Source organism: Taudactylus pleione, unplaced genomic scaffold (genome assembly GCF_031769625.1).
Source record: "Taudactylus pleione unplaced genomic scaffold, aTauple2 ptg000624l, whole genome shotgun sequence".
Classification (NCBI taxonomy): domain Eukaryota; kingdom Metazoa; phylum Chordata; class Amphibia; order Anura; family Myobatrachidae; genus Taudactylus; species Taudactylus pleione.
The window spans coordinates 641,170-660,542 of NW_028285026.1; the positions used below are offsets into that span (position 1 = coordinate 641,170).

Below are 19,373 nucleotides of genomic sequence, written 5' to 3' on the forward strand. Positions count from 1 at the left end.
GGGGATGGTTGTACAGGAGGGCTCTGCTGGAGATCAGGGGGGTGGTTGTACAGGAGGGCTCTGCTGGAGATAAGGGGGATTGTTGTACAGGAGGGCTCTGCTGGAAATCAGGAGGATCGTTGTACAGGAGGGCTCTGCTGGAGACAAGGGGGATCGTTGTACAGGAGGGCTCTGCTGGAGATAAGGGGGAACGTTGTACAGGAGGGCTCTGCTGGAGATCAGGGGGATCGTTGTACAGGAGGGCTCTGCTGGAGATCAGGGGGATCGTTGTACAGGAGGGCTCTGCTGGAGATCAGGGGGATCGTTGTACAGGAGGGCTCTTTTGGAGATCAGGGGGATCAGGAGTGAGCCAAACAATGGAATGGATGCATGACACTATATGCTACGCTTTCATCACTTAACTCTTACATTAATGTTACAAATTAAACAACCACAAGAAGAAGATAAAAATAGGGTTACTGGCAGTCTCACCGGTGATGTTCTAGGTACAACGTGTCTAAGCCGCCTATTTCCCCCCCAAATATATGGGGAGAGGCCCATCCAGACTGCATGTGTCACACAGGGTGAAACCAGAAACCAGCGAGAGGCTCCAGGAGATCCTACTTTACAGGAGGCTTAATGGAAACCTGAAACGTCAGCATTGGTAATAAATAATGCACACAAATGTAAAGAGCTTCCACTGTAGAACGTGTTTCTTCCCCCAAAAGGCTGCGCGTAGGTATCTAAAGGCCGACATAAGAGAGGATAAATCACATACAGGGTCTCGGCTCCCAGCATAACTCTATCCCCAGAATGGCGAGACATCTGGAGGTTGCTAGAGCCGGAGAAACAATATGAGACGTAGGAGATTATCCCCTTTCATTGTGAGAAGTGATTATTAGATATGAAAGCAGGAGAGACAGACATACCTGGCAGCGACATAGGTTTTCACCAGCTCGTCCAATATGCGGTTATTTCGTAACTCGGGCTCTGTGACCGTCTATCAAAGAAGAGACACAACAATCAGACCTGGTACAGGGGGGAGGTGTTCAGTCAGTCAGTGTACGTTGGTTTTAAAGAATTACAGAAACAATAATGGAGTCCAGCATTAAAGAAAAGTCACACTCCGCACCCACATGGTTATTCCCAAGCGGTGATTTTTTTTTTTTTTCTCTTTTCTCTTTTATATACTTGGTTAAAACAAATGTAAAAATAATGTCAAAGGAGAGGTCTACCTGTATTTTCAGTCTTTGTGGAGTGTCTGAGAGACACAGCAACAGCTGACCAGAAGAGGTCATACAGTCAGGTGTCACCACCCCACCAGCACCATGGTCCGCCATCTTTAAAGATCCACCGGGTACTGTGCTTAGGCCTGTTACATTAGGGATAAATGTCCCCTTGAAGTGACTATATACTAAGAAGTGGGGGGTGATATTCCAAGGCTTCATAACCGCTCACAACTGTTGGCTTTTATATACACACAGATGCACAATCTTATTGGCGTGTTATAAAGCGTTGCATGCTCGACGCATAACTGGCTGCAAACTAAGATGATTCATCTTTTGCATTGGAGGTCGTGCTCTGATGGGCGATTCTGGACCTAGCACGAGACTGGTATAAGTTTAGATGGATGCAAATGATGGATGCATCTAAAGATACACCCAAGCTGTATTACAGCATCTAAAGGGCATCTCGATACTTCCACAATCAGAAGCAACACGGATGTACACCTGGGGAAGGGCTGATACCGGCATTAGCATAAAGTCACACAGACTACTACGGCAAAAAACACAACATGGACGACACTGTGTCCGACTTAGGCCCGTATTCAATTTGGAGCAGCAAGCCGGAATCGGTGAAAAAGTTTCGCCGATGACGTAATTTCGCCAGTCGGAAAAGTATCGCCGTATTCAATTTGAAAGACGTTCCGCCTAGGCGGAAAGTCAATGCAGTGAAATAGGCAAAAAAGTTTCGCCCATGAATAGCAGGCGGAAAAATAAAAGTGCAGAATTGGGGATTTTGGGTGCAACGTTGCGGGAACCCCCGTGCAGCCTTCAGACAGTCCCCCAAAGGTAAACTGCGTAAAAAAATTATAATAATAATAAAACACTTAACACCCACAAAAATCACTTTCAATTTGGGGGCGAAAAAAAAAAAAGGGGGGGACAAAGTTAAAAACTAGCGAAATAGACTCCAGGGGGGTCCCCAAGTACGCCCCAGGTGTTTTTTTCATTGCAGGTGATTGCGGCAGGTGGATTTTCACAATTTTTTTAAACTTAACTTTAGGAACTTGAAAGTATACTGACCCCCATTTTCAAGTACCCTAAATTTGCTGGGATAAGTTATTTTCTGCAAAAAAACCCTCCTGAATCCTATTCTGCACCACGTATAGAAAAACGCTATTTAGCCGCTATTGAGCCCGTTTAAAAACACCAAATACCTTCAACAAGCCAAATCGGGGGGTACCATAGGGAACCCCCATGTCAGAGCATCTTTTGGGGGGTGTCAGGCTGATTTCCCCAAATCTGACAGGACTTTCTGCTTGTTCAAGTTTCGTAGGGTCCCGTTTTCGCCTACTTTCAAATTGAATGCGGGGATACGCGGGCGATACTTTTCCGCCTGCAAAATAGACGGAAAGTCCGCTCAAATTGAATACGGCTTTTAGGCTCTTACTGCATTGATAGAAAGGCATAAATGAATATTGCTAATAAAGATTATGCCCAAGGACAAGTAACTCTTTCCTGCAGTTGCTCTTTGCACAGAAAAAGTTTCATATCCTTATATTATGGAGCGTTACTCACATAAGGAAGCAATTAACGTAGAAAAATTATTTCCGGAACATTTCCAAAATTTTCACGGAGACCCACACCGCTGCCCCCTGAGGCACGCAAGTAAATCAGTTGTAACCCATCGCAATCAATTCATACACGAAGAGACCGGGGGAAGGGGGAATGATCCGCGTCCATGGATAAGTACAGGCAGCAATATGCCCTGCGATGGATGCCCTATATCTGGATGAGGGGGAGAGTTATGGGACTCACCCGTCACCTGCAGGAAGTCTCCTCTGATAACTGACCGGCTGTGGCCCACAGCAGCTGAATCGCAGGGTTAAAACTACAGCAAGTTAGTTTAAAAGCTTCTGTGCTCTCGGCAATCAGCCGAATCTAAATGCAGGAAAAGTACAGTGTAGGTGGGAGGCTGGGAAGTTTATTTAACGAATTAAAAATAAAATCTGCAACCTGAAGGGAAAAAAAAGAGCACATTATAAAAAAATGAATGCACGCAAGAGCTGTATTTTTTTTTTTTACTTGATAACAAAACACCGTGGGTCCGATTCAGTGGCGAAGCTGCTGCAACTTTTGTCGCAGCCGGGTTATGCCATGGCCAATGGGAGTCCTATTGAAACTCCCGTAAATCTGTTGATGGGCGCACAAAGACTCGCTATCAGCCGCCTACGGCAGGAGCAGAATTGTCCGTGGAGCCGCAGTACCTGACACCGACACGTCCACTGCAGATAGCCATCCGCCATCTGCCACCCCCCCCAGCCGGCGTCCTGGATGCTGAGTGTAAGCTTGCGAGCAGGGCCTTCCTACCTATCTGTCTGTTATTACCCAGTTTTGTTCTATTAATGTTTCCAATTGTAAAGCGCAACGGAATATGTTGCGCTATATAACAAACTGTTAATAAATTAAATAAATAAAACCCGTGGCAGCTGCATGAATCTGTGTAATTTCAATAAACGTCACTCGGCGACAACCATCGGGACGCATGCGCAGAAGTAACCCATTGATTGCTTGCACCCAATGTTATACTAGCGTCCGCCTCGGAATCAGCCCTTGTGCCTGTACTTCAAAACAAATCTGCCCTGGCGCTATATTACCTACACTTTGATTCAAGTGTACTGTACATAATATTTACAAGTTTGCGACATTCTGAGGTTTATACTACCCAGGCTGCTTGGCGCAATCTAATGTGTTTACACCGTTCCCGTTTCTTCAGATAAACCGGTTTCATTAGATTTGATGTAATAATTCCTTCCATTGTCAGCAGTCCCTTTACCCTTAGCTGTATGGCGTATTTTGTACATCACTGAAAGCCTGGTATACACATCAGTCCCCTGAAATGAATGGTTTATGGCCACATAGCTGCACTCAGAGGCCGCCACTGGCATCCGGGCTCCTCGTACAGAATGCACAGACGACATGCAGGCGCAGTATGGACGAAAGACTAAGCTGGACGTAAGTGTGATGACTACCAACCAGGCTTCTGTCCTTCCCGGCCTAATAATGGCCCCACGGGCAGAGACACAGAAATCATCTGCAGATCCACTCTGTGTCATGCCTGATCCTATAATGTCAAATAGACCAAATAGAACCACCAAAACGGTCAGGTATGTGGGCAACAGAAAGGGAGGACGATAGTCTAAGGGCTAGAAAACTAGTGGTTTGTCAGAGTCGCCGATGACCTGCAGCTTTGACTGATGGATTTAAAGCAGCAACAGAAATAAATGCTTAACCAGGCTGGTTTCGCTTTCATTTCTGTTGCCGCTTTAAATCCATCGGTCAATGCTGCCGACCATCGCTGGCTTTCACAAACTGCACAATAGTAAAATCTAGCCCTAATTTTCTGTAAAGAAATACAAAGAAGTTTATTTATGTGATCTACATTTACCAAGTCGATACTTACAAGGATAAGATGAAGTATAGTCTCAAACTTTTGATGCAACTGTAACATAATCCCAAGTACAGGTCGGCCTTACATGACATTTCAGACAGTGTGCTGCTGGGATTACACCGCAACGCTAGAGATCGGCCATACCTACGGGACAATTTCTAGGGATAACTTTGCACATGAAGGTCTGTTGGGAACATCGTGTGTGTGACAGTCCATGGAAAGCCAGATTATTAATCCCTACAGTATACACAGAAATACACATTTAGCCTCCACCTGGCCTCCTAAGGTGGGTAACACACAGTACGATGTGTACCCACTGATGCGATCGACGATCCAAGGTCTGACATATCGGGCAGTCCCTACACACGGGGTGATCCGGTGCCCGATTACCTAATATGCCGCCACCTCCCCCATAGAGCTGCATGGGATCGTCAGTCGATTCGCCTAATCTTTTGAACAGGCAAGAAAAATCGGACGAAGCGACGGACGACCCCACGGTAGCGCACAATGCACGATATCGTGCATACACACGGAACTATATTGCTGATTTATCGCTCTAATCCATTGGATTGTTGGCAATATCGTTCCGTGTGTAGAGGCCTTTAGAATAAGCCAAATTAATAATGTCCTGTAGATTATATAATAATTCTCAGGGGACGGTTATTTTTTGCCAAATATCACCGAATAGGTAGTTAGGTGCTGAATGAGACGGAATCACAGCTCATCTACATGGCTGGAGAGAATACAGTGCAATGGCCGAGCCGCAGCTGCTGTTTTACGTCAATTAATATAAGCGTGACCGTGCGGTTAAGGGCTGTGTAACTCACAAGGGCTACGTCTTCACTCCAAGACTTGCGGCCAGACAGCCGAGCAGAAGCAACATTAACTAAACAAAAATTCAGAATAAGTATTGCCGTGGTGCGCGGTTAATGGCTGCATCGCCCACAGGTGATTAATCATCACTGGAGGTGGAAAAGAATCATTTAAACTTAAATAAAACTGTAGCATATTTTATTATATATATAGAATTATTTTTTTTTATTTTTGCAATAGTCTTAACTCTAAAAAAAAGTAAAAAATTATTCAGATTACACAACGCCCCTCAGCTCGGTGAGAAACTCGTTCTGCATCAGAACAAATTCTGCTCAAATGAACTCACCGAGGGATTGCAGCAAATTACAACTGCTGGGCAGCGGGGGACGGAAGACCGCAATTTATTATATGAATAATTGGGTTTTTCCCCTTAAGGTATAGAAAAAATTGCTCACATAGTTCTGCATGTCAGAAACATTAGTATTATTTTATGCAAGGAGAACTTATTAACCTTTAATGTGGACAGAGGCTGCAGGCAGCAACTTGGAGGCGAACCAATACCCAACCAAATTGTGTCACGTCTCAGTGGTGCCATTAAGTTCTAGTGAACAGAGAGCCTCAGGCCTCAGCAATGACAACAGTGCCTCATCCTCAGCGATGTCACTATTTCCCAGCGAACTGAGGACCCGATTCAGACCCGCTCGCTAGGCTGCGTTCGCATGTAGCCTGCCGATGTTTGCAATGTGCGCATGCGTATACTAGTCCATGCGATTGGGAAGCGTTCGCCTCGCTAGAATGAGTGACAGGTTGAGCCGTTTGTGGGTGGTGACAAGGGATGGTCGATGGACACGGGGGGTGTGGTGGTGCGAGCGCAGGCGTATCTGTGCGTTTTTATGCCGTTTCAGAGGCGTGCGCAATTAAGATGCAGCGTCGTAATACACGTGACATGGCTGAATTACACACTGTAGCGCTCGCAGTGTTTGCGGTAGGGTATGGTCAGCCAAAAGTGCTGCGAATGGGTCCAATGTTACCGATTGTTGCATACACTTCCTAGAGATGACGTGTATTACGAAGGGAAAGTGGGCGTCTTATGACTGGCTTGTGGGAGTCTATATACACACACTGCGATCGCACGCCAAGACATAGTGGGCGTGCTAATGTCTTGCCGTGCGATGGCGGGATTTGCATACTTTGGCTGCGTGCGAACGCATCTAGCAAGCGGGTATGAATCGGGCCCTAAAACCCCAATGATGTCACTAAGTCAGAGTCAACACAGTGCCTCGTAGCTCGGTAATGTCGCTAGTACCTGGTGAGGTGAAATCCTCATGTCTCAGTGATGCCATAAGTTCTTAGTGATCTGACGGCCTCGCACCTCAGAGATCCGATAGACTACAACATTATGGATTCAGCTCACAAAATGGCTGCCTCCACTGACAAGAGTGATGGCATAGAGGAGGAATGGGGCTGAGCTCATTGGGATCCCAGTAAGAAACAACATTATTCCTACAATTTAGGAACTTGAAAGGATGGCAAAATGTTGATTTTAATGTACTATTTATGCTGTACATGAGGGAAGGGGGTCATTAAAATCTGCTCTCTATAAGCCAGTATATTCTAATTATCTTAGGAGGAGGAAAACTTGGTTCTGAAAGAAACAGAACGTACCACACAACAGATGGGACATTGCGTCTTGTATGACAGGAACTTCCGTATGCACAGAGAACAGTCTGTGGACAGAAGAAAAAAACAAGTTATGGTACAGAATTATTACATTGTGCATCCATCAAAGAGAAGGAAACTTTACACAGCCCCGAGTGTCAGATAGCAACGACTTGCCTTCACTCCTCTCACACTACACACGCACAGCCATCCCAAAGGGACCTTACGCTAATTGCTGGAGGTTAATTGGGTGTCAAAGAAGTCAAACACCATAAAGCCTTTATATGTCCCCGGGTAAAGAAAACAGAGCCCCTCTCATCCTTTCATTAGTGGCAGCTCCGCTATAGAGAGAGAGGTGTTACAAGCATTGCAGCTATACATTACTGTTAGGTTTGTCATCATGTATTTCTACAGGGGAAAAAAATCAAAGCAGCCATTTTGTTCTCAGAACAGAAATTCAATCAAGTTGACGGAAGCCAAGAAAGAGCCGCAGTTGTACACGATGGTCTGTGCTTCCCCAAACTGATTTAGCAGCAGAAAAGTTCACGTTCAACCTTGACGCGGTTATGGACGGGAAGCTTAGACAGCATTACCGCAGGGGTTCATTAATGCAGCGCGGAGTCACCGCGAAGTGTTGAAATAACCATTAAAATTCATGGTAACGCCAGATAATAACTGTGAAAAGCTCTAAAGTAGCGGTATTCAACATTCAGCCCTCCAGCTGCTGTGGAACTACACATCCCAACATGCCCTGGCACAGTTTCAGCATGCCCTAATAGCAAAACTGTGGAAAAGCAGGCTGGGATGTGTAGTCCCACCACAGCTGGAAAGCTGCATGTTAACTCCTATCTAATGCCTTCTAATGGGGGCGATGTAATACTTCAGGAGTTGAATAGCGCGGGGAAGTTGGACCCCAAGCTATTCATTTCAGCTCGCTGTTTAGTCCGACACTTACAAGTTAAGTTGGAGAATTTTGTTTCTCGCAACTTAACTTGGGTGTTTAGTTGCAAAAGCCGACATTCTGCGACTAAAGTACCGGCCGCAAGGCTGTTAGCGCTTTGCTAAGCCGGAAAACAGCTTCCCGGTCGGCACTTTAGTCGGATTTCTCCTGACTGGTTGGGTACGGGATGCCGGCATTCTGGATCCCGGTTGTCAGAATCCCGACGTCGGCATCCCAACTAGGGTATCATCCAGACGGCTGTAGGTAAGTATCCTAACCTAACCCTACCCGGTGCCTAAATCTAACCTCCCCCTCAATGCACCATAAACCCCTCAATGCACCATAAACCTATCCCTCCCCCCTTAGTGCCTAACCCTAACCCACCCTGCCATTTACCTTCGGGATTACATCGGTCAGGATGCCGGGGACGGTATTCCGATAAGTCTCAGGACTCTGGCATCGGCATTCTGACCACCGGTATACCCACTGCCGGGATATTGAGTGTAACCCCTCCTGGCACCCGGACGGTGTGAGAAAAAATCATTTAGTCAACCAAACAGAGCGGTCAATTGAATAGCACCAGAAGGTCCCTCTCGGTGCTATTCAACTCCCGCTGAATTGACACACTTAACCCTAACAATTTTTTTTATATTAGAGATTGAGAGATAGATAAATATATAAATATATATATATATATATATATATCTCAATCAGTCAAAAGTTGGACACCTTCTCATTCAATGGTTTTTGTTTATATAAATTATTTTCAACATAGATTACTTCTGAATTAATCAAAACTATGAAAGAACACATATGGCATTCTCTCAATCAGCTTCATGAGGTAGTCTCTTGGAATGGTTTGAATTAACAGGTGTGCCTTATCAAGAGTCAATCTGTGGAATTACTTGCCTTCTTAATGTGTTTGAGACCATCAGTTGTGTTGTGCAGAGGTAGGGTTAGCACACAGTGGACACCACTATTTCACTACTAAGTTGAGTGGTTGGTGCCATAATATGGATTACAACAGTAAAGAGAAACGACAGTCTATCATTACTTTAAGACATGAAGGTCAGTCGATACGGAAAATTTCAAGAACTTTGAATGTATCCTCAAGTGCAGTTGCAAAAACCATCAAATGCTATGATGAAACTGGCTCTCATGAGGCCCGCCCCAGGAAAGGAAGACCAAGAGTTACCTCTGCTGCAGAGGATAAGTTCATTAGAGTTACCAGCCTCAGATACCGCTACTTAACAGAACCTCAGATTAGAGACCACATAAAGTCTTCACAGAGTTCAAGTAGCAGACAAATCTCAACATCAACTGTTCAGAGGAGACTGCGTGAATCAAGCCTTCATGGTCGTATTGCTGCGAAGAAGCCACTACTGAGGATGAACAACAAGAAGAAGAGAATTGTTTGAACCAAGAAACACAAGGAATGGACATTAGACCAGTGGAAATCTGTACTTTGGTCTGATGAGTCCAAATTTTAGATTTTTGGTTCCAACCGCCGTGTCTTTGTGAGACGCAGAGAAGGTGAGTGGATGGTTTCTGCATGTGTGGTTCACACTGTGAAGCATGGAGGAGGAGGTGTGATGGTGTGGGGGTGCTTTGCTGGTGACACTGTTGGTGATTTATTCAAAATTCAAGGCACGCATAACCAGCATGGCTACCACAGCATTCTGCAGCGCCATGCCATCCCATCTGGTTTGCGCTTACTGGGACCATCATTTGTTTTTCAACAAGACAATGACCCCAAACACACCTCCAGGCTATGTAAGGGCTACTTGACCAAGAAGGAAAGTGATGGAGTGCTGTGTCAGATGACCTGGCCTCCACAATCCCCCCGACCTAAACCTAATTGAGCTGGTTTGGGATGAGTTGGACCGCAGAGTGACGGAAATAGGCCAATACGTGCTCAGCACCTCTGGGAACTCCTTCAAGATAGTTGGAAAACCATTCCAGGAGACTACCTCATGAAGTTGATTGAGAGAATGCCAAGAGTGTACAAAGCTGTCATCCAAGCAAAAGGGGGCTACTTTGAGGAATCTAAAATATAACATTTTGATTTCTTTAACACTTCTTTGTTTATAACATAATTCCATATGTGCCCTTCCATAGTTTTGATGTCTTCAATATTAATTTACTATGTTGAAAACAATTGAAATAAACAAAAACCAAATGAATGAGAAGTTGTGTCCAAACTTTTAACGGGTGTGTGTGTTTGTGTATATATATATATATACACACACACACACACACACACATATATATATATATATATATATTTTCACACATATATTTTATTTTTTTTACCTTTTTTAATTATTTTTATAATTCTTAATATTTTTTATTTTTATTTTTTTTTACCTTAACTAAAAGCAAAATGTTTATTACTTTAATATCTCTTTTTCAAATTTAATATCACAAATTACCAAAATACAGGAGAAAAAAATTTACCAACTCAGTGTAAACGTAATTTTTTTTTAAAGTACTTCAAAGTATATATATTTTTAATTATTTTTCTATAAAACATCTTTTTATTGAAGCATGTCAACAAATCATATACACATGAAAACACTGCCAGTTACAGAAAACAGCAATGTAAGCTGTTGAAGAACTGCTCAGAGAGAAATCAATCAATCATGGAAAAAAAGAGTATAGGTTTAAATTCAGCAATATGTATTTTTTTTTAATTTAAGCACAAAACATAAACCTAACCCCCCTCCTCCCTAAACCTAACCTTTCGGGGGGGGGGGGGGTGCCTGACTCTAAGTCCAACCGGGAGTCCCTAAACCTAGATCCACAGGTGGAGCTAATTATATAATTTGTGATTCTGTGAGGAGACCTGGAAAACAGGCACCGTTATTAGCGTCGAGGACCAGGGTTGGCTACCGCTGGTCTAACTTATGTCTTAAATGAATTACAGGCGTTTCGATACAAAACGCATGAACACCTTACTGCGGCTTCTGGCACCTGTCACCCCCATCACTATCAGAATCATGCGGACACAAGAAGAACTGTAATCAGATTTCCTAATGCAATACAGTTCACATTTCAATAACAGCTGCAAAAAAAATAAAAAAAATTACGGCAGATTTAGGTTACTATATACATCAACACTCCAAAAAGGAAAGAAATCCAGAATATGCACAACTAAATTATTATAAAGTGCTGCTTATATTTACAGATTTTGTCATGTGAAAAGAACACTGTGGACCTGTGAGTAACTTACTAAATAATCTGAAAGTTCCTCCAGTGGAAGCATTAGGTGTGCGTGTGTGTATAAAATGATAAATATATATATATATATATATATATATATATACACACACACATATATATATATATATATATACACATACACACACACATATATATATACATTATATAACACCGCACACCTAGTCTACTTCCTACTGTCATCAAAACTTATCACAAAGTCACAGTTGTATCACCCCAGAAGTGTAGTACAGGATTTCTTCGTGCACCCCTCCTGAGGTGCGTGCAGAAATCCGATTTAAGTGTCGGACGCGATGCTGTTCTCCGGCTTATTGCCATCGCCGGCACTTTAGACGCTACAAGAAAAGTTAACCCACTAGTGTAATGTCGTTTAATAGTTAATGAAAACGTACCAATATAAATTATACCCGCACGCTTGCATGGCTAGATCAGCTTATAGGAGTGACAGAAGATCACATCACATGAACACTGCTACACCTCAAAAATCAGGTCCCAAGCATGTAGTATCAAATCCCTGGCCGGAGTGTGAGGAAGGCCAAACAACGCGTTTCGTCACAAAGACTTCGTTAGGGGCATTTTTTACATTAGAATCCAACGGAGAAGAGTAACAGACTTTATAGTGATCACTTATGCCATATATTCAGGACAAGCTTCTGTTTAAGCGTTTTTCCCTAATTTTACGGGCGTTTTACATGGCAGCACGAGGATCATAGAGAATGTGCTGGGTGACTGATCTAGTCAGGTGGTATCCTTACTGATTTTGGTAGAGGAGCAGCACTGGCCGCAAGTTAATGGGCTGCGTCTGCCCCTGGACTCTCCTCAGGTCAGTAAACAGCACAAAAGGTTTCAGCTAAACAATCCACAACTTCTGAAATAAAAATACGTATACAAAAAAAAAAAAAAAAATTCTCGTGATCAGCGGATTTATAGGAAATACCAGCGATTGGCCAGTGATTTTATGTTCAACCTTCGAAGCGCTGCAATAAAAATGTGGCAAATTTCTGGGCAAAACCGTGGGTGATATGCAAAGCTAAGTAACAACCATTTTCTCCAAGTATCTACAGGCGATTAAGATGATACAGATGCGTCCTCATTCGCCAAGCGTTTTAACGCCATTGGAGCGAGGCACTTGGCGCAGCTTATACGCCCCACCACAGGTAGCGATGTGTACTTTTCCTGCATTTTGCATCTTATTCGCATACAAAGTCGCTTACAGTGTATTAGGCGCACTATAGACTATTGCAATTCCTTTGTGACAAAAGTACTAAAGTCACAGATTAAGCACAACGATATATGGCGCGACTCATGGCACGGGTCACTCGTATCAGACATCAGACTTTTGTCTTTTTATCCAGATAAGTGACTGAGTCGCACCCAGAAGTACATGAAATGCCAGTGTCCGTAGTCATGTACTTGGTCACATTATTGATGAGAATAAAACACATTTTGATTAAAAGTCTCTAAAAGGACTATTGGCGCGGCTAAGCCGCAAAGACGGTGGTACGCCAGATGAAACTATTTGGCAAAATTTGAGAAAAGGTTTATGTGGGCACATCTGGGGCAGTTTTGTTACAATACAATCCCGCATTGACTATTGCAATAGTCTCCTTAATGGTCTTCCCAATAACAGACTCTCCCTACTACAATCCATTGTGAATGCAGCTGCGAGGCTGATCTTTCTCGCCAAACGTTCAGTGTCTGCTGATCCACTCTGTCAGTCCCTCCATTGGCTGCCGGACCTCTACTGTATTCAATATAAACTACTTACACTCACACATAAAGCTAGTAACCAAACCACACCAACATACATCTCTGCGTCTCTCCTCCTTACGCATTACTTGTGCCCAAGCAAGGTTACAGGACTTTTCTCGGGCTGTAACCACTCTGTGGAATGCCCTCCCATGTGCAATAAGACTTTCCACTAGTCTCCAAACATTCAAGCGTTCTCTGAAAACTCGCCTCTCCAGACAAGCTTATCTGATTCCAGCACCGCCCACATAACCTTCATAGCTTCCCTATCTAATTACATCCTTCCTAACAGTCCAAACATAACCTTTATAATTTCCCTATCTAACTCCCTTCTTATAGTGTACACATCACATTATCTCTCTCTATAGTGTAACATCCTCCTGACCCTAGGCCAACTTTCCTGTGTGACTGGATCATACAGCTCACCAATAACCTCTGCAATCGGGCTGGACCCATTTGCAATATGTAGCCCCTATCCTTGTGTATCAACACCTAATTCCCTATAGATTGTAAGCTTGCGAGCAGGGCCCTCCTACCTTTATGTCTGTCTTTTACAACCTAGTCTTGTTCTATAAATATTGATTCAAATTGTAAAGCGCAACGGAATATGTTGCGCTTTATAAGAAACTTAATAAATAAACATAGGTGGAAACCCCCATTAGAGCACAGTAGAGCTGCCAGATCTGCCACTAATAAAGAAAGCATTTTAAATGCATATATAGCTCCATTGCCGATCAATACAAATGTATAGGAGCAGCTGACAAAGCATTCGTCGTTAATTGCAATGCAATCAAGGACCATGTATTCTATACGTATCGGCCAGACGAAGAGCTGACATTAAAGGACTGTGGATATGACTGATGAAAATACAAAGGGACTACCATTACTGTGCAATCCATCATGCTATGTTTTTGTTGTGTTTTATTTATTTATTTCATCGTTGCGGTCACTGTTGTGTATGGAGAGATCTCGTCTTCAGCCTCATGTTGCTGTGGACGGTAACTGATATTTATATACTGACACAGTGGCACCTGCAGGATAAGAGTAGGAACTGCACATCATTACAGTATTTGTTTTACGGAGGATGGGTAAAACAAATAATTCACAAATACGTATTACAGGTTGAGTCTCCCATATCCAAAATGCTTGGGACCAGGGGTATTTTGGATATCGGAATATTCCGTATTTTGGAATAATTGCATACCATAATGAAATATCTTAGGAATAGGGCCCAAATCTAAACACAGAATGCATTTATGTATTATATACACCTTATACACACAGCCTGAAGGTAATTTTATACAATATTTTCAATAATATTGTGACTCAAACAAAGTTTGTGTAGATACATGAAATTTATTTATATGTCATATACACCTTATACACACAGCCTATAGGTCATTTTATACTTTATTTGTAATAATTTTGTGCCTTAAACAAAGATTTCACTATTTCAGTCATGTTAAAAATATTCCGTATTTCAGAATATTTGGATATGGGAGACGCAAACTGTATTTAAATGTATTACAAAGTGAAACTGTAGGACGTTGTATTTTAGAGCACTTAAACCTCCTATTGTAATGGCGACAACCCTTTTAAGTCGGAGGGCTTTCTACAACTCCTTATTTTATAGGGGTTACTGGGACATCTGTAAGGGAAGATGGGCCCACTAAGCGGCCGCACAGAGTAACAACTCACCCCCTCCTACAAGACAACACCCGTCTTATATGATTCCCTACCACACCCGATGAGACTCTCACGGGCCTCATTTTGAGTCAAACGCAATTGCCGCTTCTCCATTCAGCCACAGCAGCCTGCTTGTTACGTTGTGCTGATGGAAGCATCTAATGAAAAATATTTTAAATCAATTTGCGCTAATCCAAAGTGAATAAAAAATATACATATCTATACTCAGGCGGTCGGGTAAATTAATTAAAAGATATATATATTTATCTAATATAATGCGCACCAAAGATGATATCCATCTAACATACAACCAGCTGTATAACCTTGAGGAACGGTATGATTTACCGCCACAAGGCCGGCGGTTCAAACCCCGACTGTGGCAGCCCGACATGGGTGAAAATCCGGAACGGTGATTAAAGGTAAGTAACCCTAATCTTTTTCCCTCCTAACCTTCCCTTAGGGGTGCCTAACCCTAACCTCCCCCATCCTCCCCAGTGCCTAACCCTAATACCCCCTCTAAATGCCTAAACCTAACCGTCCCTTCCCCACTGCCTAAACATGTCTCCCGGGGGGATGCCTAACCCTACCTCCCACCCCCGGGGGTACCTAACCCCCCCTTCCCCTAGCCTAAACCTAACCCTCCCGGGGAGGGGTGGGGCTAACCCTAAGTCCCTCTCGGGATTTCGACGCCTGTCATTTAACCCTTGCCGGGATTAGACAGTCGGGATTCCGTCTGACTGCTTCCCACTCTTGCATATGTCATAGTCCAGAGAAATATACCAGCTTATCGCTCCTGGTTCAGTAAGACCAGCAAAGTGAAGCAAATCCATAGTCACCGCTCTCAGGATAAAATAACCACCAAAGTCCTGTGTAGTACACGGGTAAAGTAATCCTGTATGTCCACCGTGATGTAATCTGTGGCTGGGCAGCTGTAACCACAAACTGCCCTTACGTCCCACTGCAGAATCCTGCTTGGGTTATAAGCACTGATGTCCGCTGTGAGTGCTGGAAACCTCTATCTCCCAATCGGTTAGATGAACTGCCCGGGGAAACAGCAATGCGTTCGTGCAGGATAGAGCACCTGACAATGAGGTGATAAGCTTGCAAGCAAAATGTAATCCTGATCGTTCCGTATTTTCCTCCACATGGGCTCCTGGCTAACGCGTTTCGCTCCTGTGCATTTGGAGCTTTTTCAGAGAGTCTATTTGGAGCTAAAAACGTTAGCTGATCAGGAGCAAATGTGGAGGAAATCAGGATTACATTTTGCATACAAGATATCTCCTCATGGCCAGGTGTTCTATCCTGCACGAGTGCATTGCTGTTTCCCCCGGTGAGCTAATCTAACCAATAGGCCCTCTTTTTTTCTGCTAGCCTCATCTGGATAGCAGGGTGCCTAGAATGGCAGCATGCAGCCAGAATCTATGCAGCAGTGCCACCTGCAGACTGTCACACCGCTGCCCTTACAGCTCCCCGATGCATCCTGAGGCATTGCTGTAACCACCGGCTATTGTGGCCCCGCCCCTGTGCGACGTCACACGGAGTGGGCGTGGCCTGCACCACGCCCGAGTATAATGTTATATAGTGTGTATCAAAATGGCCCTCTGCATAAAAAAAAAAAAAAGGTTCCCAACCTCTGCTGTAGGAGACACAGTAGATGAAATATTTCAAGTACAAACACTCATTCACAACAACACGAATATAAAACAGAATAGAGAAGATTTCCCCTTAGTAATGTGAGGGTCAGACGTTCCCACTTATCTTTAGAAAACTAGAGGATACAGCAAAGATCAGAAAAGTGGATGCCAGGAACACACAGGTCTGAGAGTGGTCAGAGACTTACAACTAATTATTTTCATGTGTACGGAGTATTTCTCACATGACAGAGTCTTACTAACACTGTACTGTAAATGCCGGTCAGACATCTCTATAAAGATATGAATAATATTTTACATGAATTAAATCACATTTTAGCATCCTCACCTAAACACTGCTCAGTTAAGTGCCCTTCATAGCTTATGTCAGAGGTTCCCAAACACAGTCCTCAAGGCACCCCAACATTTCAGATTTTAAGGTGCATACGCGCGAGAAGATATCTTTGAACGATATGAACGATAACGTTCAACGATATATCGTTCAGTGTGTATGCAATGAACGACCAACGACGCGTGCTCCCACTGGATGATAACGAAATCTTTGGTCGTCCGTACATGCAGGCCAATTTGGACGATAATATCAAGAATTGCCTGTTCAGAGCTGGGGCAGGATATCAGATATCTTTCAGGGTGTACACCCAATATCGTTTGTCCTGCACTACAGGGAAATCGTTCAGCGATATCGTTGGTTGTGCAGATCGTCCCGTGTGTACCCAGCATTAGAGATATCCATGGCTGAGCACAGGTGGTTAAAATCAAATTGACTGAGGTACTAATTAAGTCACCTGTGCTCAACCATGGTTATCTCTAAAATCAGAACTGTCGGGGAGCCTTGAGGACCACGTTTGGGAACCTCTGGCTTATCTTAATCACGAGTGAGGGTACAACAGACCTGTCTATTGGATGTGGAACTTTATGGCCGAAGGCCCCTTGCACTCTAAGTACAGCACCATGATGCCCCTAATAAGTTTACCCCCCCCCCATTATCACATTGCAATAGTCTGCCTTCACAAAACAAAACGTCTTATTTGCACTGCTCTGCAAAGCTGTGTAAGGACGTTCTTTACCATCAACTGGTGCGAATTTCTGCTACTTGGCAGAGGCGGCCATTTTGCTTCACAAGTCAGAGCCCCTGGTGGACCAGCGCAAATCGAGGCAAAAAATAAACTAAGTAGAGGACCTTGTAATGCATCTCTGCGACGAGACTTGGGGATAAATTTACTAAGCGGCAACTTGCGAAAGCCGCTGTTTCTCTGCATGTTTAAGCAGGAAAGGTAAAACGGGCAATATTATTTAAAGCAAAAAAACAGGGTACATTTTACATTTTATGCTTAAACACATCGAGAAGCAGCGGCTATCGCAAGTCACCACTTTAGCAAAGTTACCCCTTGGGCACTCTGCAAACAAACAATGCAGGAGAGGGGGATATCCGATATCAACCAATAGAGTCTTTTGTAACAGCATCACATGATGAGGTTAAATTCTGCGGTTCACCACAAAATACATTTAGGATCGCTCAGACTTGGGAGGGGGGGGGATATTTTATCTGGAATAAATGAAATATTTTAAAAACAACCTTTTCTAACATTGCTCTATCCAGCTTAACATCCTATAACTCTCTATAATGTTCTAGAAGCTTGTTCAGCACAGGAATCATTTTTCCTCAGATGGAAGCAAATGTAAAAAAGATTTACAAATTGGGCAATTCTGCCTTTTACCGCCGCTGTAGAGATAGAGGGGTGAACGCCTGACGTAAAATTTATGGGCCAACTATGGGCCCCATATCTGCATTATACACTGCATTGATTATACAGACACAGCGAGTACCGTGCGCGATATAAATAAACATGAACAGAAAATGCACGAGATTAGTTGCTGCTTTCGCCAGCAGTTAGGAGGGATTTATAGAAAGCAGGAGCCATAAATCAGGATATATTCAGCAATAAAAGTCATTTAGACCTCTACATAGCGACTGGTGTGTAGATGGGCATTGCGGCTTGGTAGCTGCGCACCGCATAAATCAGTCCATGGACTATAACGCTCGGGGTACCTAGAGCAGAGATTCATAATCCCGCGTAACAAACGTATATTGCTAAACTGCACCATTACTTCCACTTTCTGATAGCCGGAGAAGCTCTGTGATTTAACCCATCAACCGAATGCATTGGAAGGGAAACAAATGAATCAGTTTGGCAGGGACGAGAAAACCAGTTTCCACTGAGCTCAACAAATTTGTTAAACCAGCAACATGTGAGGGCGACGTGTCCACTTCACAACACCCGACTCTGAACAGCAGAATCGCATTTCACCTGCAGGTCAGGAATTAACATTTAATCACTGAAAACAATAAGAAAAGAATTGACTAAGATTTCATAGTAAGGTGTAATTTTCTCTATAACTAACATTACTCTGACGTAAGCAGCTGCCCTAATTATATGTGCCCTAAACATCATCCTCTTCCTCACGTGTTTGCTGATGCAACAAATGTTTAATATCTCTAGTGATACACAAGTTTATTACTTTCCAATTACACAGAACATTGCACCTAAATAGGTAATTGCTACTTCTACCCTGGGCCTGGGTCTAGTCTAAGAACCACCCTGAGTTCTGCTATCACCGCCGGGCAGAATTTACGATTGTAATTACAAAAAGTTAAGAGAATTCAGTTCGGTAAATGTATAATAAAAATAATATAATATAATATAAATATATATATATATATATATATATATATACACATACACACAATAATTTATGTGTTATAGAAGTCTGTAGCCGAAGCATCTAATCCAGCAATAAGAAATCTTTGCTATCTCTGCATCTACACAAATAGACTTGTTAAAGATCAGGTATCAGCACCACGTGGACATGAATCTAATAATGGCTGTGCATTGCTGGGCTGAATAAGATGCATGAGATTATTGGAGATCTTATAATTCACTAACTGCCCGTCCACTTCGCTCAACAAATGCACGCCGCCT

At 43.3% G+C, this 19,373-nt stretch overlaps 1 protein-coding gene across 2 annotated transcripts in view; it reads right to left on the reverse strand.

Annotated features, from left to right (window-relative positions):
- RAD18 (RAD18 E3 ubiquitin protein ligase) overlaps positions 1-19,373 on the reverse strand; it is a 338,638-nt gene that overhangs the window by 302,692 nt on the left and 16,573 nt on the right. For both annotated transcript variants that reach the window (XM_088454631.1, XM_088454630.1), the window contains exons 3-4: positions 7,132-7,193; positions 909-979 (exon numbers count right to left, since the gene is read on the reverse strand). In XM_088454631.1, the coding sequence (XP_088310757.1) occupies positions 909-979; positions 7,132-7,193 (133 nt within the window). The remainder of the gene's footprint in view (positions 1-908; positions 980-7,131; positions 7,194-19,373) is intronic.